Source organism: Erythrolamprus reginae, chromosome Z (assembly GCF_031021105.1).
Source record: "Erythrolamprus reginae isolate rEryReg1 chromosome Z, rEryReg1.hap1, whole genome shotgun sequence".
In the NCBI taxonomy this organism is placed as follows: Eukaryota; Metazoa; Chordata; class Lepidosauria; order Squamata; family Dipsadidae; genus Erythrolamprus; species Erythrolamprus reginae.
The window spans coordinates 93,833,941-93,856,234 of NC_091963.1; the positions used below are offsets into that span (position 1 = coordinate 93,833,941).

General features: G+C 43.4%; 1 protein-coding gene across 1 annotated transcript; it reads right to left on the minus strand.

Annotated features, from left to right (window-relative positions):
• Nucleotides 1-4,598: 4,598 nt before the first annotated feature.
• Nucleotides 4,599-20,348, minus strand: LOC139152895 (amine oxidase [copper-containing] 3-like). Its single transcript, XM_070726262.1, has 4 exons — nt 18,697-20,348; nt 14,293-14,578; nt 13,825-13,954; nt 4,599-6,726 (listed from the first exon to the last, which is right to left on the minus strand). Exons 1-4 carry the CDS (start codon nt 20,270-20,272, stop codon nt 6,442-6,444), a joined length of 2,277 nt encoding a protein of 758 aa, XP_070582363.1. The 5' UTR covers nt 20,273-20,348; the 3' UTR covers nt 4,599-6,441.
• Between the last annotated feature and the right edge of the window lie 1,946 nt (nt 20,349-22,294).

Genomic DNA, 22,294 nt, shown 5'->3' on the forward strand with positions numbered 1-22,294 from the left:
CAGTAGAAGGGAAGGGAGCCGCGGCCACCCCTGCCTCCCCACGGTGCCTCCGGCCCCCTCGCGCCCCTGGCCTCTTGACGCTGCCCCCCGCCCGCCCGGTCTGCCCCCTCTGGCCCTCCGCCGCCTCCTGCCTTGGGGCGCGACTTCTACCGCGGCAGTGGCTGCGGCTTCTTCTTCTCCACTTCTGCGCTCCCAGCCAGGGGGCTGCGAGAGAGGGCTTTCTCCACACGCTTGGGGAATGCCCGCCCCGCCCCTCTCGCAGCCCCTTCGCTGGGAGCTCTTTCATCCTGGACCTTTTAGCAAGGGGGCTGCAGTAGAGGCAGGGCAGGCGTTCCTGAAGCGCTCAGAGAAAGCGCTCTCGCAGTCCCCTCACTGACAGAGAGAGAGGGAGAGAGAAAGTAACTGAGAAAGAGAGAGAGAGAGAAAGGGGGGAGAGAGATAGCAAGAGAGAGAAGAGAAAGAAAGCAAGAGATAGAAAGAAAGAGTGAGAGAGAAAGAAAGCAATAGAGAGAGAGAAAGAAAACAAGAGAGAGAGAGCAAGAGGGGGAGAGAGATAGAAAGAGAAGGAGAGAGAAAGTGAGAAAAAAAAGAGAGAGAGAGCAAGAGGGGGAGAGAGAAAGAGAGAGAAATGACTCTTGATTTAAAGCATATGGTAAAAAGCACCCAAATAATAACAGAGAAAAAAAAACCCAGCCGTTTGTTTGTGTGTGTGTGTGTGTGTGAACTCTTGAACCATTTCCAATAGCTCACCTGTTATTGGAAATGGTTCAAGAGTTCACACACACACACACACACACACACACACACAAGGGAGGAGAAGACAGGGATGGAAAAAGAGAAGATAGTAATAATAGTAATAGATTTTGGTTTTGTTTTATTATTAATTTCTTTTAATAAAAAAGAAGGGAATTTTTTTCTTACTTACTTACTTACTTACTTACTTACTTACTTACTTACTTACTTATACTTCTATGCTGCCCAGTCCAAAGGGACTGCCGCTCAGACACTATACTTTTCCGCCCACACTGAAAAAAAATTAGAAGGAACATTGCTACTCATATCTCTGGGTTATTAGCTGGATATCTTCTAATTCCATGTATTCTTCTGTATATCCCAGCAGCCAGTTAGGTCCCACAGAGTCGGCCTTCTCCAGGTCCCATCAGCCAGACAATGTCGACTGGCAGGGCCTAGGGGAAGAGCCTTCTCTGTGGTGGCCCTGGCCCTCTGGAACATACTCCCTCCAGAGATACATACCGCCCCCTCCCTCCTGGTCTTTCGCAAAGCCTTAAAAACCTACCTTTGCTGGCAGGCATGGGGGCCAGGCTTTGATCACTCTGTTACTGAAGTGATATTTTCTGCAGTCCAGTTTTGAGCAGCTTGCATTGAGTTTTAATCTATTGTGTGCTTGTTCTGGTTGAAGCTGAAGTATTCATTGCAAGGTAGGACATTGTGTAGATGATTTCATGAGGTATATTTAGGTCAGATCAAAGGTGATGTAGCTCTCAGTTATATAAGCCCAAAATTTCAAGTCTGGTGGAATAAGGTATTCTGTTGTGAACAGAGGAGTGGTGGCCTCTTCTTGTGAAATATTTCTGCAATCTCTCAATTTTATTAATGTTCAATATAATAATAATAATAATAATAATAATAATAATAATAATAATAATAGTTTATTAGATTTGTATGCCACCCCTCTCCAGAGACTTGTAGCGGCTCACAACAATAATAAAGTGTACAAATCTAATACTTAAAAAACAATTAAAAACCCTTGTCATTAAAATAGTCAAACAACCCAATCAAACCATGCATAAATTGTAAAAGCAACTTGCGAAAGGTGAGGAGGGTGGGGGCAGTTCTAATCTCCGGGGGGGGGGAGTTGATTCCAGAGGGCCGGGGCTGCCACAGGGAAGGCTCTTCCGCTGGGTCCCGCCGGATGGCATTGCTTAGTTAACGGGATCTGGAGAAGGCCAACTCTGTGGGACCTAATCGGATGCTGGGATTCATGCAGCAGAAGACAGTCCTGAAGGTATTCTGGTCCGATGCCATGTAGGGCTTTATAGGTCATGACCAACACTGTGACTGGAAAATGATCGGCAGCCAGTGCAGGCCGCGGAGTGTTGATGAAACATGGGCATACCTAGGGAAGCCCATGATTGCTCTTGCGGCTGCATTCTGCACAATCTGAAGTTTCCGAACACTCTTCAAAGGTAGCCCCACGTAGAGAGCATTGCAGTAGTCGAACCTCGAGGTGATGAGGGCATGAGTGACTGTGAGCAGAGATTCCCTGTCCAAATAGGGCCGCAACTGGTGCACCAGGTGAACCTGGGCAAACGCCCTCCTCACCACAGCCAAAAGATGGTGTTCTAATGTTAGCTGTGGATCGAAGAGGATGCCCAATTTGCGGACCCTCTCCGAGGGGGTCATGGATGGACAGGTGGAATTGTCCTTGGGAGGCAAAACCCACAGCCACTTCATCTTGTCAGGGTCGAGTTTGAGCCTCTTGACACCCATCCAGACCCTAACAGCCTCCAGGCACCGGCACTGCTTCGCCAACTGGACAGGGGATGGAGATGTATAACTGGGTATCATCAGCGTACTGATGATACCTCACCCCATGCACTTGGATGATCTCACCCAGTGGTTTCATGTAGATATTGAATAGCAGGGGGGGAGAGGACCTACCCCTGAGGCACCCCCCAAAGGAAAGACCTATAGGGCAACCTCTGACCCCCCAATAACACTGACTACGACCAACTGGAGAGGTAGGAGGAGAACCACCGCAGAACAATGCCTCCGACTCCCACTCCCAACCCCTCCAGCCGGCGCAGAAGGATACCATGGTCGATGATATTGAAAGCCGCTGAGAGGTCAAGAAGCACCAGGACAGAGGATAAACCCCGGTCCTGGGCCCACCAGAGATCATCCATCTGTGTGACCAAAGCAGTTTCTGTGCTGTAGCCGGGCCTGAATCCTGACTGCTGAGGGCCAATATACAGTGTGGGTTAAAGACATGTGAGCTGTATTTGAGAATTGGGCTAGCTAATGTTTTTTATGACCTGGTTAGCAATATAATATTGCCAGAGAAGAAGCTATGCAGGATTAGATTAACAACTTTTAGTGCCTTTTTGGCAATGCTGTTATAGTGGGCTCTGGCACTTAGGTCATTAGATATGAATACTCCAAGGTCCTTGACAGAGTGAGGATCGTCTACAATGTCGTGTCCTCCAAGCTTGTATTTTGTGTTCTGATTCTTTCTGCTAATGTGTAAAACAGAGCATTTGTTGGTTGAGATTTGAATTTGCCAGTTATCAGTTCATTGTGATACATGGTCAAGGTTTTTTTGAAGGATAGAAGTATTGTCAGTGGTGCTGTAGTGGTAATAAATAAATGTAGTGGTAATAAATAGTACCTTGAATTGCAGTTGGAAGCAGACTGGTAAACAATGCAATTCTTGCAAAAGAATTTACACGTGTGCAAGTCTGGGCTTGTGAAAAATTCTGAGGGTCATTGAATTTTTACCAACTGAAGCTTTTGAATACTTGATATATATTTGAATAATATTGTATATGAAAATATGCAATCAGCACCATTTACATTGATACATTTTCCCCATATATCTCAAATATACAGCCTATTTAAATATTTCCATTGTGCTAATACATACAAACCTATATATTTCAATTTATAATGCTTAAATCATGTGCATGCATCAGAGATATTCTCAAATATATATATGAAGGCAGCATGGGTGGGGCAGGGAATCATGGCAAGACATTGTGAGATTGTGGTACCCTAATAGATGATCCACTAATGCCATGAAGAATTAACAAGGCACACAATTCTCTCCATAGATATAAATTACATCAATCTTTTTATCCATTATATGCACCACCAAAAATAGGAGAAGAGGATGATTCTTAGTGAAGACCTGATTCAAAGAAAATGTTTTCTTTCTTTTTTCTCTTTTTTCCCTTTTCAAAAATGTCTAGTGCAAAAAAAGAGTCCTCGGAGAGGGGTGGCATATAAATCCAATTAAATAAATAAATAAATAAATAAATAAATAAATAAATAAATAAATAAATAAATAAATAAATAAATAAATAAATAAATAAATAAATAAATAAATAAATAAATAAATAAATAAATAAATAAATAAATAAATAAATAAATAAATAAATAAATAAATAAATAAATAAATAAATAAATAAATAAATAAAAAGATTGTTGCTCTTATGATTTCTTTCAATTCAACAATATTCTAATCTGGAGTTTTCCCTAGATTCCCTCTCTACCCTCCCTCCCTTTTCACATTCACAACTTCTTTCAAGATTTCATTTATTGTTTGTTATCCAAAAGTTTTCATCACATGTGAAGATAGTTGATGTAGTTTTTCTAATACAAATAAACATAAGTTAAAGCAGATTTTTTTCCCCCCCAATTGTTGTTTAATTACATTAGAAACCAATGCTGGTGAATTTAATCTGGTGCTAAAATGGCCTGATGTTCAGCAAGGATGAAATATACAGGTTAGCTCCTAGAAGATTATTTTGATGAAATTCTTGTCTATTCCTAATGCAAACAAAAAACACTGATGCATCTTTTGGTACTGGAAGAATCAAAACTGTATTATCACAATTAGTGAAGCTCCAATTAACCAACAGGGTGTTTTAATAGAAAGTAAAATGCAACATTCTTCCCAGTGTATATTAATACAATATTTTAGCTATTTTTAAAATAATAATAATAATAATAAAAATATTTCAAATGCAAATACAAAACAAATAGTAAATGGAGCATAAATGAACATTTTACTGCCAATCGCTACATTTATCTGAATGCATCATTTAAAAAGACAATCTTAAATTTGAAATGGCTTTCTCTCCCTCCCCAATAGGGAAAAGAAGTTAAGAAATATATGTACAGAATAGTCAAAAATCTTGAGCAATACCCACCTAGCATCCATATCTTGGCAAATTGACAATTTGCTGGAAATTCTAACCCAGCAGTTTTTATGCAAGAATGAATGTCTACAAATTTAAAACAATTGCCTAAAATAAGGCACCTTGTTCATAAAACTAATTGAAGCATTATCTGCACACACACAACTTTTTCCTTCTCTCACTCTCTTTTACAGATGGCTCATGCATATTTTCCTTCTGTTCTCCAGGGAAACAGCAAAAAGGAAGGTTAGAAAGGGGAAACAAATATGGCCTGGGACAGAAACTGGAAGAGCCAATAGAAAGATAAAATAAAAAGTGTACTTATGTGTTACATAAAAAGTTACATTCACCAGCAAGAGTCTCAAACAGCTAGTTCTCATTTCAATAGCTTTTCTATTATCATCAGTAATACAAGAAATTGAGTTGACACGTTCTCCACTCTAAACTCCATCAATGTTGTGTGTGTGGAGGGGAGGTACATAGTAATTTTCCTATTGAAATTTTTATTAATTTTTTTAAATTACTGGATCCCCCCCCCCTCCTAATCATTAATTTCCTTTCATTGTTCTGAACGAAACAGGATACCTAGGAAAAATGCAATGTCTTCAATAGCTTGGGAAGCCAACTACAGTTCCACAGCAGAAGAGCAATCTTCAATAGTGATAAGTTTCTTGGGCCCATCTGAAAGCAACTATAGTTTGCTGATTCTGCACCTGGTGTTCTGGCCACTACCCCATGATTTGCCAGGAATTCCTGTGCAAAATCAGAGGGCTTTTGAATGTGCAGTGCATTCCTGCTTGAGAATGTTTCGTCCAATCTGTTCATTCATTTCCAGTATTTTATAGTTGAAAAAAATCCACAAATCACAACTGGGCTTTTCACAGGGATTAGCATAGGATTTCATAGAAAGCAAGAAATGGAATTTACATTTCTTATTATACTGATAAAGATTGCTGGCTATGGAGTTGGAAGTAGAATGAGTAATCTTTTGGTATAGTGAATTGCACAATTTAAAGAATTTCTTCTCCAAGTGAATGAAAATAGTGTCCACATGCATGACGGGGATAAAGCTTTTGGTCTGGAATTACAGTATAATAAACTAATCATTTTTTTGTATTTGGAGGTTTTAAAAATCAGTACATTTGAACACATTTAGTGCATTCTAACTGCCATTTCACTGAGCAAGCCCTTGCTGGATTCTTTTTCTAATATGCAAGACAAATTAAATCCTACCTCAATTTAGATCCCCACTAATTTCGATGAAGTGTAAACCTATACATGCTAGAACATTTAGAAAATATGAGTTAATGATATTCAAAGCCATAATGTATAAAAAAGCCTATGTGAAACACCTGATTGTCAGCTGAAACAAAAATTCTCCATTGAGTTAGCCTAAAAAAAATCCCAATCTCAAATTGAAAAGAGTGAGTGGTGCCAAAAATAAGAAATAGAATAATTCTTTGCCGTTGAATTTAAAAAAATTAAATGTGGATTCTTCTTGTTATGGATTTGTCAAGTTTTCAAAACCATTGTATGTGAAAGGAGGTAAGCTGGGAAAACATGTGACTTTTTGTTGCAAGCAAGCAATTTGGTTGACATCACATTTGCCTGCATCTTCATCAATTTTGAAGTAGATGCTGTCAAGGGAGCTGCTAGAAGGATCAACATCAAAATAGTTATAAGGCCGAAGTAAAAAGCCTACTCCATTGCCAACTGTTACAGTATTGGGGATGTCCTCAGCATGTGGTACATGTAAAAATCCAACTGAGATCCAGGCCACAAGATCCTGGGAAGAGGAAAGAAAAGAATTAGCAAGATTAATGTAAAGAGGCCTCAGTAAACCAAACAGTTTATTACAGACACATGCCAGACATGGCAGGTACAAGCTTAGATAGGAAAACAGAATACAGGCTTATATAAGAACGAGCTGCCTGAGGCAGCACCCAAGCCACACAGAGAGAAACTTCCCGCTTACATTGTAACTAGGGACGGGCGGCCAATCAGTACCTTGGATAGGGACGCCTATTGCACGGCTCTAATCTGCGGCTGTAACTGAGCAGATACTGCACTCCTATCCCTTTCGCTAACACATACATAATCATTCAAGTATTCTGGTCTCTTACAAATCCTTCCGGACCGCCGTGGCTCTATAGATTCCTCGGCTCTAGCCTCAGGGGCCGTCACTCTGGCTTCCTTGCCTGGAAGCAGAAAAGCTTCCTCCAAAATGTCTGTTTCCTCAAACCTTTTGGTCGGGTTTAAACTCTCTCCAAGGACTTCCCAGGGGTGGCCACAATCCCTTCCATCGCCTGAACTCTTTCCAATGTCTAAACGGATCTGGTCCAAATGTCTTCTCCATACCCGGCCATCACTTAAAGTGACTTCAAAAGACCTAGGACCCAACTCCCTGCTTATTATTCCTTCTACCCAATTCTGTCCCTCAGAATATGAGCGTGCCAACACCGCATCTCCCACCTTTACCTTCCTGGCCGGAGTTTCCGGCCACGGCACTGACTGGGAATACCAGGGATGGAGCCTATCCAAAACTATCCATAGCTTGCGACCCATTAATAACTCCACCGGGGTTTTGCCGGTAGCCACGCAGGGAGTAGAGTGCTGCGCTAATAATAAATCTGCCAACCTTTTCTGCCATGAACCCTGTGGCATCTTTTTGAGGGAGTCCTTGACCGAACGAACTGCCCGTTCTGCTTGGCCATTACTGGCCGGATGCCAAGGCGATGTAAGGGCGTGCCTGATGCCCACCGATGCCAGGAACGACTCGAACAGCACCGCCGTAAATTGCGGCCCGTTGTCCGAGACCAGGAGGTCTGGGAACCCATGTGTGGCAAATAAAGTCATCAATGCCTCAATGATCGCCTGGGACTGAGTTGACCTTAGGTGGACGACCTCCACCCACTTGGAGTGCGCGTCCACGACAACCAGGAATGTCTGCCCCATGAACGGGCCGGCCAAATCTATATGTAGGCGAGCCCATGGTCCCGCAGGCGGCTCCCATGCCAGCGGCTCAGCCCGTGGAGGAAATGGCCGGTTCTCCTGGCATATTCTGCACGCCGCCACCTTTTGCTCCACCTCCCTATCCAACCCCGGCCACCACACATAATCCCGAGCCAGGCTTTTCATGCGCACGATACCTGGGTGGCTATCATGCAGAAGTGCCAACACCTGGCTGCGCAGTTTACCCGGAATCACTACCCTACACCCCCTCAGCAGAATACCCTTTTCCATGGAGAATTCAGTCCGACATCTGAGGAAGGGAACATATTCTTCAGCTGGGGCAGAAACTGGCCACCCCCTCAACACCCATTGTCTTACCTGGGATAAGGTGAAATCCCGCCCTGTTTCCCATGCCACATCGGATGCAGACAGCATGAGAACCCCTTCGGAGAGGGTGAAAACTGAGCATGCAGGTGCGGGGTCAATTAGTACATCAGCCAAAGGGCACCTACTGAGGGCGTCTGCATGAGCTATATGGCGCCCGGGTTTGTAGGACAAGGTGTAATTATAGTTTGGCAGGAAAACGATCCAACATGACATTCTGGGGGACAACACTATTGGACTTTGCCGGGTGCCAGATAATAGTCCTAATAAAGGCTGGTGATCGGTCACTAGTTCAAAATGACGGCCATACAGGTAGTTGTGGAACCTATGGACTCCCGCTATCAAAGCCAATGCCTCCTTATCTATATGACCGTAGTTCCTCTCCGCCGTGGCTAAAGTGCGGGAAAAAAATGCCAGGTGGGCTTCAGTACCGTTTGGCAATCTGTGGCTCAAGACTGCGCCCACCCCATATTGTGAAGCGTCACATGTGAGCACTAAGGGCAACCCAGGTGAGTATTGTGCCAAAACATTGTTAGAGGTGAGTATTTCCTTGACCCCCTTGAACGCGACTTCCTCCCTTTCCCCCCAATGCCAATTAGAATGTTTATCCAGCAGCCGGTGTAAAGGTTCGGCTACCGACGCCCTATGGGGGATGAAAACCGCATAGAAATTCAGCAGTCCTAGGAAAGCCTGGAGTTCCCCCTTGGACTGTGGCCTGGGGGCGTCCCTGATGGCTCGAGTCTTATCAGGGGTCGGGTGGATTCCCTGCCCATCCACAGTAAAACCCAGGAACTCCACCTGGGGAACACCAAACATGCACTTCTTGGCTTTCAGCTTCAGACCCGCGTCCCTGAACTTGGACAAGACCTTCCTCACCCGTGTCATTAATTCGTCTATGGAACTCCCTGACACCAGGACGTCATCAAAGTACGGCACCGTCCCATCCAGCCCATATAACAGCCGCTCCATCAACCCTTGGAAAATACCTGGGGCAATGGAAACCCCGAATTGCAACCTATGGCATTTGAATACCCCCCGATGGGTTATAATGGACTGGGCCTCTGCTGTTGAAGAATCGACGGGGAGCTGCTGGTAAGCTTGAGAGAGATCAAGCTTTGCAAACACCCGACCCTCCCCCAGAGTGTGCAGTAACTGTTGCACTACAGGCAGGGGGTATGAATGGTGGGCCAATGCTCTGTTCACGGAACACTTGTAGTCCCCACACAATCTGATTCCACCATCCCCCTTGAATGCTATCACCACCGGGGTCTCCCACACCGCTTGATCTACTTGCTCCAAAACCCCCTGAGCAATCAGTCTGTCCAATTCAGCATCCACTTTCGGTCGGAGGGGAATAGGCACACGGCGGGCTTTTAAGCGCACCGCCGGAACTTGCGGATCCAAACTAAAAGAAATCGGGGTCCCTGTATAACAACCTAAATTGCCGTCAAAGACGGTAGGAAATTCCCGTGCCAACTTGTCAAAACCCGACTCCCCCTTAACTACATTTACCCCTATAACAGAGAGTCCAAGAGAAGTGAACCAGTCCAGTCCTAGGAGGTTTGCAAATGGTCCATCCACCACAATGAGTGATAATCTGCCGGCAAAAGACTTGAAGCAGACTGCAAAATGACCTTCGCCGAGAAGTGGAATCGGAGCTCCTTGGTAGTCCCTCAGGCTCAACGCGCAGGGCTGCAGGCGACTCTTGCTCATGGCCGGGAAACAACGCTTCAGGGTGGCCCAAGAAACCAACGAATGAGCCGAGCCCGTGTCCACCTGCATGTGGCACCTTGAGCTGCCCAGCTGAACCACAACTGAATTTTTTTTGGCAGAATCGGACGTCTTCCTGACATAAGTAGGAGATGGATGAGGGCGGCTGTAAACAGCATTGCAGTCCTCCCTCCGACCGGGGAGAAATCTCTGTTGTCCCCGGGGGTTGAAGCTTTGGAACTCCCTCTGCTCTTTGAACACGGTCGTAGGAGATCTGCGAGAGCGGCAGACCCTGGCAAGGTGGCCTTTAGCACCACAGCGCCAACACGCCACGTCCCGGGACGGGCAACTGGATCTAAAATGACCACCCCCACATCCACTGCAAGGCGACAGCGGGGGACGGGGGTGCCCAGCAGGCAGATCTCGACCTCGATTTGCAGCCAGCCTGCAAACTTCTTCTTCCTCCGCCCCCACAGCGCTCTCCTCGTCTGGGGAAACTTTGGGCTTATCCACCACACTAGGTGCTTTTTGTGTGACATTTATGGAGCTGTCCATCGTGGCCAGTGACTGAGTAGATAACTCGAAAGCGCGAGCCTCTGCCAGCGCCGCCTGAAATGTCAAGTCCCGGATAGCCAGGAGACGCCGCTTGAGGCGACCATCCCGCACTCCGAATACTAACCTATCCAGTAGGTAGTCATTGAGATCCACAAACTCACAATATAAAGCCGCTCGGCGGAGAGCGGCCACAAAGTCATTAATTGACTCCCCCTCGGCTTGGTTTCGCTGATAGAATTTATAACGCCGCGCACACTGTGAAGGGGCAGGGGCATAATGGTCCTGTAACGTCTTCAAAAAATCCTCCCAAGGCACATCATGGATGGAAACTGGGGCAAACAATGTCTCGAACATGTCAGGGCCACAAAACCCCAGAAAATAGGACCTCTTTCTGTCCCCTGAAATCTCCATGTATCCATTGGAGATCAGGAAGCAATCGAAACGGGCGACATAAGAGTCCCACGTCTCCCCTTGAGGATCAAAGGGGGCAAACGTTAATTGAACAGACATCCTGACTTACTGTCACAACTGTCAGTCTTCCGCGACAGGCTCACTTCCTCGTCGCCAGTGTAAAGAGGCCTCAGTAAACCAAACAGTTTATTACAGACACATGCCAGACATGGCAGGTACAAGCTTAGATAGGAAAACAGAATACAGGCTTATATAAGAACGAGCTGCCTGAGGCAGCACCCAATCCACACAGAGAGAAACTTCCCGCTTACATTGTAACTAGGGACGGGCGGCCAATCAGTACCTTGGATAGGGATGCCTATCGCACAGCTCTAATCTGCGGCTGTAACTGAGCAGATACTGCAATTAATGATTAGCAAAACCCCCATTTAGTCATGACACTTTTCTAATAATATAGAACACAGTAACATTGCATCCAGGGGTGGGATTCAAATATTTTCTATGCATGGTTGCTGGGTGGATAAGGCCATGGCGGGAATGACTTACTTGCAGTGATGGACTACCAAAATTTTTACTACCACACTGTGGGCATGGCTTATGCACTTTGTTTCAACATCTTTCAATGCAAATTGGGTGCTCTTGGGTGGAGCTCCAAATTTTGCTACCGGTACAGCATTCCTGACCGTACCTCTAGGAGCCCATCACTGCCTACTTGGCTTCCTTCACAATGGCGGAGAGGGAGCATTTCCACTCTCTCCAGGCTCCAGAGGCTTTCCTTGAGCTCCTGGGAGAATGAAAATGGTCTTCTCCAGGCTACAGAGACCTTCCAGAGGCTGGAAACGGGCCCATTTCTGGACTTCAAGGTGGCCTGTTTTTCAACCTCCCCAGGCTCTAGAAGCTTTCCTCAAGCCTCTAAGCCTTCCCTGGGCTCCAGAGGTTGGAAATGGGCCTGTTTCCAGACTTCTGGATCTTCCGGGAGGTCTGTTTTTCACCCTCCTAGGGCTCCGGAGGCTTTCCTCAAGTCTTTGGGAGGACAAAAATGGCCTCATTTGGCCTGTTTTCACACTCCCCGGGCTCTGAGGGCTTTCCTCAAGCCTCCAGGAAGGTGAAAATGGCCTCCACCAGGCTTCAGAGGCTCTCTGGAGGCCAGAAATGGATCCATTTCCAGACTTCCATAACTTCTGAGAGGTAAATTTTTCTCCCTCCTAGAGCCTCCACATGGGCTCTGCACTTACCTGGCATCCAAAATGGGCCACATGTAGACTCCTGGGAGGAGTGGGCAGGACAGAGCCAGACAGTTTTAAATTATATTAGAACTTTTAATGATATTTTTCAGTCATATTAATTGGATTCCAGATGTATTGTTATGTTTCTTGATGTATTGTGAGCTGGCCTGAGTCCTCAGAGAGGGGCGGCATACAAATCCAATTAATAAATAAAATAAATAAATAATAATTAAAATTTTCTTCATTTTTTCTACTATGTACTTCTTAACATTATCTGATTCCTTTTTTTACTACTTTTATTACTTTTCTATTTAAACCAGCTTTTGGTTCTCATTTGCAAATTGTGCAAATTTCAATTTTTTAAAAGAAGTCTTTTTGCCTTGAACAGCTTTTCTGATCACATAGAATTGTGTGTGTGCATGTCAAAAGCTGCAAGATGGTTAACGTAGCACCACTTTTTTGTCTACAGAGGGACAAGGCTTAGATTCTGACCCTGTGCCTACCATCTTCCAAATTAGGCTGAGCTTTCAAGATGTTCCTGAATCTCACATTAAGCAAATTCTTCAATGGAATATTATAGTGCTGGTGTCATATATCCTAGTCCGAGATATATTTATTAGCTGGATAACTTTTAGTTGGCAGCTTTAAGATAACCCTCACTTTTCCAATGTTAAAATAGGGTTTCTTAATCTGACCCATGTATTTTGACTGTTAGTGATGAAGTCAGATGATTCCTAAGTGACTGCATTGATCTCACTTCTATTTGCCATTTGAGCTCATGTAGCCCTGTTATCTCTCAAGTTGCTAGACACTGTTCTTTGGAGCCTTTATAATTTGGCCTCAGGGCAGTCCAGAATTTAACTGGTTTCCTCTCCCAAGTTTCCAAGCCTGGCTTTGAAGGACAAATCAGTTCAACTGAGAGATAAAGGTTGTAGGATCAGTTGGTGTTGATGCAACAGATCTTCCTCCTGATTTGCAATGTAACTCCTTCCACCAAACTCCTTATTTCTTAATTTTAAACAACTCAACAGAATAACTGGCAGATGTACGGAGAGTCGACTCTAATCCCATACACTTTTGATGTCCTGAAGAAGTGGCTATTCACCTTAACTTACCTGGTGATATTATTTACTTATTTTAACTATTTATATAGCTACCCAAATTGCAAATAACAATTTGGAATCACTGAGGATTAAAAACACAAAATGAAAGCACCAATAAATAGTAAATCCACAACAAAACACAATACAACCAAGCCCAACCCCAATTATATAACATTCCCAAACTATTTAACTAAGTGCATTCAATGCCCAGGGAACAATAGGGTATTGAAGGCCTTACAGTGGGCCAAAAGGGCTGGGCCATCAGAACCTGGTTCAGAGGGTAAAGATGGGAGAGGGGCAAATGAAGGGGCTGATCTGTGAGAATGGAGACCCGGTGAGTAAGGAGACAACTCTTCTAATAATCAAATGTAATAGTTTCATGGACACGGGTTTTATTGTTTGCAACAATAGGCCACACCTGAAGACTCTCTTCTCTTGAAAATTTGGTAGTGCTAATACAATAGCAGATTTCTTCTTGTTCATATTTCACCCCCTGTATGTCGAATGCAGAGCATACTGTAGTTGGGTCATCTTGCCACTTACCTCATTGATTATGGTCTCATTGTCTATGAAGTTTGCAAAGTTAACCAGGGGATCCCATGGGTCATTCTGGTTATAGATGCAGGTGCTTGTCAATTCTTCCTCTTTCTGCTTAGTGACAGCCAGCTTGTATCTAAAGTGGACACAAAATAGGGAGAACGAGAGAGAAAATATGGAACGGAAGGTTTTATCATGCTCCTCAGAAGTGCAAACTAATTCTCTAAATTCTTTTTAAAATATATAAAACGATGAGTCTATGACCAGACAGTCATGATGATCATTTAAAAATATATTTTGATTATTTTTCTTCAGTTTTTAAATTGTTGTAAGACATCTGAGTGATGCAGCTGATCGATGTACATTACACAAATGAATAAACTGCAGCCCCTTTTCCCCTGATACTAATCTTTAATTAAAATAAGATGCTATTTCTCTAAAAAAGACAAACATAGGACTATGATAGGGACCTACCTTCCCCAGCTGACGGCCTTCTCCATAGGGCTACTTTGTGGTAAGTGCTTTCCTGCAAAACTGATAATCTGGATACGATAGCTCTGTTTGTGTTCCCACTGGTTTTCATTGTTAGAACTGAAAAGCAGGTAACGTGGCATTTTGCCATCAAGTGGGAAAGCAGCTTTTTCTTCCGTTTTCAAGTATTGCTGGGTGAGGATTGGTCGCTGGATTGTATGTTTTGTGCTCCAAGGGACCTGCACAGATTCATATGCCATGTCAAGATCCACCACAGAGTTCTTGACTCCTAACAAACAATGAAAAAAGAATGAGACAAACACTTTCTGTTTTGGACTCCTGCGTAAGGATTCACCTACTTAGAAACAATGGATCAAGTACCAAAGTCAATTTGAGACTGTGAACAGAATGGCTTATCTTATGTTTGGGAGAGTTTCTTACAAACTCACCATTCAGCATTTTTCAATTATTATTTCTCCAGCATCTGTGGCTCAGTTATAGACTGGGAGCAATGAAAGCCTATTCAGGCAATTGTTATAATGTCTTACACTACATTGTAGATTTCCTTCTTCCTTGCAAATGAACTAATAAAATAAAACCTTTGTCATAGGCACCTGTTCTGTTTGGAAGATAACATGAGAGATCTTTTCAGAGGCTGCTTTGAAATTCCCTTCCCTCCCCCCATAGAACTGAGATCTATTTGTTTGGTCTAACATAACACAATATTATATGTGAAATAATTATTTGTGTTGTATAATATTTTTGTTCTTTTTAGAATAATTCCTATACTTATTATGATATTGATAGACTTCAGCTGATGGGACCCAGCTGAAGAAAATGAATTCCATAAGTGGTACAAAGTGCTTCTTGGGTAACACGGCAGGGTGTATGTTTATTATTCCATGGGTTGGTTACATATGTTCAAAAGTGTTTAAATTGCCATAAGTTCTAACAAACGTAAGTATAATAATAAACAGGAGAGAAACCAGTTTGATTCATACTTTAAGGCAGCGTTTCCCAACCGGTGTGCCGTGGCACACTAGTGTGCCGCGAGACAACGTCAGGTGTGCCGCGGCGAGAGGCAGCGGAGGAGAGTGGGCGGATCGGGCGGGCAATGGGGCAGGGCGGAGAAGTCAGGGGCGCGTTTGGCCGGAGGAACCTACTGCCGCACCTCCCTGCCCCTGCCTCCCCACGGTGCCTCCGGCCAAACGCGCCCCTGGCTTCTCCACCCTGCCCCATTGCCCGCCCGATCCGCCCACTCTCCTCCGCCGCCTCCTCCTGCCTTGGGGCGAGCAATACGGGAGTCCGGGACTGTGTGGCTTTGCGCCATGAAGAGAAAACGGCCGACTTTTCCCTGCTGCCGTTTTCTCTTCATGGCGCAAAGCCACACAGTCCCGGACTCCCTGATCGCTCGCTTCTCCGGTCAGCAAAGCCATCTGCCCAGGAAAGCGCCGCACTGGCCGGAGAAGCGAGCGATCCGGGAGTCCGGGACTGTGTGGCTTTCGGCCGGGCTAACGGGAGGCGGCGCGAGGCCGGGCACTGGGGACGTCTGGGAGGGCGAGGAGGCTGATGGCTGCTGCGCACTCCACTCTCTCTCCGGCTCTCTCTCGCTCTTTCTTTTTCTCTCTGTTGCTGGCATGGTGAACGAGAGAGAAAGAGAGAGAGAGAAAAAGGAGGGGAGAGAGAATGAGAGAAAGAAAGCAAGAGAAAGAGAGGGAAAGAAAGCAAGAGAGAGAGAGAAAGAAAGGGGGGAAGGAGGGAGAGGGAAAGACATAGAGGGAGGGAAGGAGGGAGAGAGAAAGAGAGCAAAAAAGAGAGGAAGAAAGAAAGAAAGAGGGATGGAGAGAAAGAAGGGAAGGAAGGAAGAGAGAGAAAGAGGGAGGGAGAAATAGAGTGAAATGGAGGAAGAGATATTTTTTTTGTCCAAACTTTTCTTTAGCCCCCCCGCCACCCCCGTTCAGTGTTCCCCAGAATTTTGAAAACATGAATAATGTGCCGCGGCTCAAAAAAGGTTGGGAAACACTGCTTTAAGGAAATATACTTTAGTCATACACAGCAGCAATAAAAAAGAATCATACAAAAAGGGTGTTATCAGGAAAAGTGCATATAGTGTTATGCTTATTAATAAAAAGTAAGACATAAAAGTACACTCACCTGGAGAAAATGGCTGGCAAAAATCTGCATGGTAAAACTGTGTATTCACATGGTGTATTAGGAGGAGTGGTTACAATTCTGAAGATTTTGTTTTGAAAATTATAGACTTACACATATGGATTGTAATGAGTTCTACAGAGGTGGATTCCTCCCAGTTCGGACCAGTTTTTCCAAACTGATAGTGACCCGCTGGTGACAGCACAATGACATCACTGACCCGGTTGAGTTTCTGGCACTATACATGTTGTCGCCATCTTGTTTTTGGCTCCCCTCCCCCACTTTTTTGGCACTGCACATGCGTGTCCATGAGGCTCGCCCACATTACATGTGAGGAAGTGAGAACCATCCGCCTGGAGTTCCACAACGGAAAAATACAAAGTTGAGCAAAATGAAATTGACTAATTTCTGTGTCTTTGGTTTAAAAGAGGACACTAGTTGGGCTTTGCCCAGAAACTCTTGCCAATTTACAGTTAATCACACATAGAAATCTATATTTAGAAACTCCTGGAATTGGTCAGTATTATTTTCTGCACACAGAATGAGAACAGAAGAGATGAGATGTACTTTTTCAGGATTCTACTCTTTCCAAGACAAGGGCAATCTTTCTTAGATTTAAAGAATAATCTGCAGGGACTGCCACACTAACTCTCTCTCTCTTCTCACAAGAAGGGAATATAGTAAAATGCAGCTTTTGGAGACAAAAGACTTTCCCATTTACAGGTAGAAACTAATCGAGAATTATATCATCTGCATATAAACATATATCATAATGACGCTTCTGCATTGTCTCCTCCTCATGGTATATGGTTGTTAAGATTAGTCCCTGGTTGCTTATCTACATTTCATATATTTTGCTGGCCCAGAGCAACTCCTTAGTACTGAATGACATATACGATAGAATACCAAATCCATTGCAGCTTCTTGCCACATGCATGCAGAAGAGTATCCAAGCTTAGAATATACAGTACAAGGGTGCATAATTATTTTCATGAGGACCATGCTGGGCTTTATATTCTGGAGCCTTCATTTTAAAGAAATACACAGAACCAAAACAAAATAAGCTTGACACAAATTAAAGTGAACTTCATTGCATTTCCATTTAAATATAATCATGATTTGCAGAAGATTAATATTATTACATACCAAACTGAATAATACATTATTTATTCACAATAAGCATTTACAATGCTGTAATAACTTCTGAGGCCACAGCTAAGTCTTTCAAAAAAGGGCATTTGTCCCTGCAGCTGAGACATAAAAGTAGCTGCTGTAGAAAGGAATCCACATGTGACAACTTTCTGGATTCTTATCTGCCTTCATGATAAAGGCATACCCACAGGGTCCAGGAGATTACTCTCTCTTGCTTAATTAGCATGTCACCATTCCAAGTGTCCATTCTCAAAGTAAAGGCTTTTTTTTACAACTCAACCCGACAACCCAACTGAGCCTAAACTTTCTGTTGCTTAAGCAAGAGTTAATTGAGTTTTGACCCACTTTACAACCTTTCTTGCCACAGTTGTTAATTGAATCACTGCAGTTGTTAAGTCAGCAACGTGATCGTTAAGAGAATCTGGCTTCCTCATTTACTTTGCTTGAAAAAAGTTTGCAAAATGTGGGACACTGCAACTTTCTGAACTTTGATCATGGGGCCATGGGGATACTGAAACAGTCATATATGTGAAAAATGGTCATGAGTCATTTCTTTTAATGTCATTGTAATTTCAAATAGTCCCTGAACAAGAAATGGATATACAGGTAATCGGTTGTAAGTTGAGGACTACTTGTATTTCACTTTTTCAGCTTCAGCCTCTCATAGTTTTGTTCAAGAGCTGAAAACAATATGAATAGAGCCTCTTCCTCCATTTCCCTCTGCTTCTCCCCCCAAAACAGCCCTGTGAGATAGGCTTTCATAGTTTAAATTGAACTTAACTTAAGCTTATCCACTTCCAGTTCAACCTTTTAACCATTAAACCTCACTAGCTGCATCATTCATCAATAATACCAAAATAAATCAAACAATGATTTAGACTGAATGAAAATAATTGGAATTTCTAAATCCCACCCCACCCTCTGATTTATCTACTATATTTTCTGCATGAAAAGTCACAGAAAATTCAAGATTTATTTGGAGTTCCAAACAAGGCAAACTATACCTGTAGCAGGAGAAGGCTGACCAAACCACCAGCCCTTATATAACTGTTAGGTTTTAATAGTAAGGCAGTTAGTGGGAGTTAAGGAAATATAAGAACCTACCTTCTACATCCAAGTCAACTTTGTAGTTTATCAGATGGTTGTGCATGGTTCCAAGTGTGTGCTCCCCAACTTTGTTTCCATAGTTAGTACCACCTTTCATAAAAAATGAAGAGCTGATGTATCCTGTAGCATGGACCTTGACTTCTATGGCGCCATTTTGATAGAATACAAAATCCCAGACATAGTCATAGTTAATGAGGGTAGAAACAGTCCTTAAGACCAAAGCATATTTGGGTAACCCTTCATAGTAAAAAGAGCCAAAATTAGAAAAATGGCGACGCAGAGGGACACCCATGTCATGTTCAAAGATGCAGAAGGAGTTCTTGTTTAGTTTGGGAATGTCAGAGTCTATTAGATAATGCCGATTCACATAGGTGGCCATGTAGGGGCAGTCCACACCTTGGACTAGCTCATAAGAAAACTTTCCAATGCCAAGGCTACCATCCATGTATCTGGTCATCATTCCTCCAGGACAATTGGAACCATAAATGGCAAGAGCTTCTTGGAGACTCAACTCATAGACAATCCTCTTATCATTAAACCTGATATTGAAAAGACGTGGCCCCGTGTTCACATTCATTCCAAAGGTAAACTTCCATAGATGATATGTAACATGGCTGCCAGCTACAGTGTAGCGTTTTCCTTGGGTCTCAAATTGAAATGGGCCTACAGGAGCTATTGGTTCAAATCGCTTCCTAGAAGCATATTCCATCTGCAGCTGATTATTTTTCATTCTTGCTTCCTTCACCTGTCCGTTCTTGAACTCTTTTTCCAGATGGGCCATATCCTGATAATATTGTCCATTATAGAATACTTTCGTCAGTTTCCATTCAGAGATGTTCAGACTGCTGTGATCCACTAGCATCTCCAAGCCAATAGGATGTATGAAATATCCACTGCCAATCACATTCTGGAAGAGGACAAACCAGGTGGCTCTTTCACCAGACTCAAATCCTCTTGGAGCTGTGGTTAAAGTAGCTAAATCAGACCTCTCATAATTGCAGCATGTTTCGAGAAAGTTGGAGGTGTTGAAGAGCTTATGGAAAATGAACAAGTCAATATCTTTATATTCCCTTTCAGTCACTGGTCTGCTGTAATATGGAATCTTCTTGCCAAATTTGCGCATGGTAATGTCTCGATGGTACGTTGGATTTGGAAGTGAACCTACTACAAATTCTGTAATGTTTGGATCTGACTGGCTTCCAAAGTATACCACAGCCAATGCCTGCCGGGGCAGCCTTTCCTTTCCACGATCAAGGAAGCCCAGAACTTTCACTTTAGATGGGAAGTACACATCCATATAGTAAATGCAATTATCTGATGGTTTTGCATGAAATGCATCTTCCAGGTACACCCCGAGATTCTTCTTGAGATACTTCACCACCTGGGTCATTTCATCAGCTGTCAGATCAGCAAAGATCTCACTTTGTTCTCCATTGAGCTCTTCAGAGGAAATTGATAGTTCAGAGGAAACACAACTGGTGACTTTTTTCCCCTTTGTCAGCAAAACACAGATTAGAGCAAAAATTGTAGCCAGAGCTAGCACCAAAACGGCAACTATTATTTTCATGTTCATGTTAGCACAGTAAAGGCAGCAGTGATAGCACACAGCCTGTCTGTGCTTTGCTTACAGAAAAGTGTCTGGTGGGTGGATGGGAGGAAGAAAAATTATTGCTCTGTTCAGAGTAAGAGGAGGGACCTGAGCTAAGAATGCCTGGGGGTTTCACAGAAGACCATAAAAAGTGGATGTTCATTTGGTTTCTCCCCCCCCCCCTCCTTTCTTTCCTCCCATCATTTCTTCTGTATCTGCCTTGATACTAGCCTTCTAAGCTGCTCTGGACCAAGGGTGCTTTGGGAATGCACTCGGCTTGGGACCAGAAAGGTCAAAGGAAAGATCAGTTAGTGCACAGAAGCTTCCCAAGAGGCCTGGAAAATCTCATTAGCTGGGAAGAAGCTTGGCAGAGCCAACTCACACATAAATATTCAGTTGGGCTATTCTAAGGATACTGTGTTCCCATTATTTCTTTGCTTATTCCCACTGGTGATTCAGTTGCCCTCTGTTTCTAATCTACCTGTGCTAATGTCTTAGACCTTTTGATTGTGAGACTTAAAAGGTTGATTGAACAAGACACTATGAATTTGAATATGAAATAAGGTATTTTGGCCGTGGGAGCTAAGATATCAGGCTTGAGAATGCTTTGATTTGTAATCTACTAAATTCTTATGTCTATAAGAAAGCATATTATTATTTTCATTGATCATTGCACAGTCATCCAGATGTTCAGACTAGGTTTGGCATTTTTGTCTACCTTGCAAGTCCTTATCAAGGATCTGCGATAGACAAATCTGGATGTTTGATGATGTTACAGATATTATTGCAAGATGGAGGCTGTTCCAAGTAAATCTGCCTTTTGCAATTGACAGATAGCAAATTTGTCAATGCCTATGGTGTTCCAGTGGTGCTCCAGTTATTTTGGGATTGCACCAACGTGTATATTACTATTGGTAATTCCCTTGCTTGCCTTTGCCATAGTCTTTCTATTTGTAGGTCTTTGTATTTTGTTATCTTTTCCACATATTTCTTTTCTATTTTGCTGTCTCCAGGCACTGCCATATCCACTATCCAGACTTTTTTTGTCTTTCTTATTGACAGCTGTTAAGCTGGGGTATTATGTAGCAATGCCTGTCTGTCCGGATTCTGAAGTCCCCAAGCAATTTAACTTCTTCATTTTCTATGACTTTTTCTATTTTATGGTCTCACCAGTTCTTGCTTACAGGCAAATGATATTTCTTGCAGATATTCCATGCACCATTATTGCTACTTTCTCATGCCCATACAACATGGGCAATAGCAATAGCATTAGCACTTAGGCTTATATACCACTTCACAGTGCTTTACAGTCCTCTCTAAGTGGTTGCCGCCAACAATCTGGGTCCTCATTTTACCCACCTCGGAATGATGGAAGGCTGAGTCAACCTTGAGTTGGTGGTGAGATTTGAACTGCTGAACCATGGCTAGCAGTTAGCTGAAGTAGCCTACAGTGCTGCACTCCAACCACTGCATCACCCCGCAAACAGTTTCCTTACCACAGTAAGAAGAGAGATGCCGCAGTAATTGTTACAGTCACCCCTATCACCTTTGTTCTTATATAGTGTGATGATATTTGCATCCCTCATGTCCTGTGATACTCCACCTTCCCTTCAAGAGAGAAAGAAGATTACATACAGTTCTGTGGGGATTATCTCTTTGCAGCATTTCAAAACTTTAGCATATTATGGCATATCCCCAAACTTTGGGGATATTATGTTTCCCAGGTGCCTTACCTGAGGCAAGGGAGGTGAGGGAGTTCAGAACTGCATTTAGTTCCTCTAAGATTGGCTCACTGTCAAGCTCCTCCAAGACAGGCAGGCAGTCAATGCTGTTCAAAGCCTCATCAGTTATCACATTTTCTCTAGAATATAACTCAGAGTAGTGCTGCACCCAGAGTGCCATCTGCTGTGTTCAGTCCTGGATAACATCACCTGTAGCAGACTTCAAAGGGGCAGATTTCTTCTGTGTTGGTCCTAAGTCATGCTTGATTTGTATTTGTATTTATTA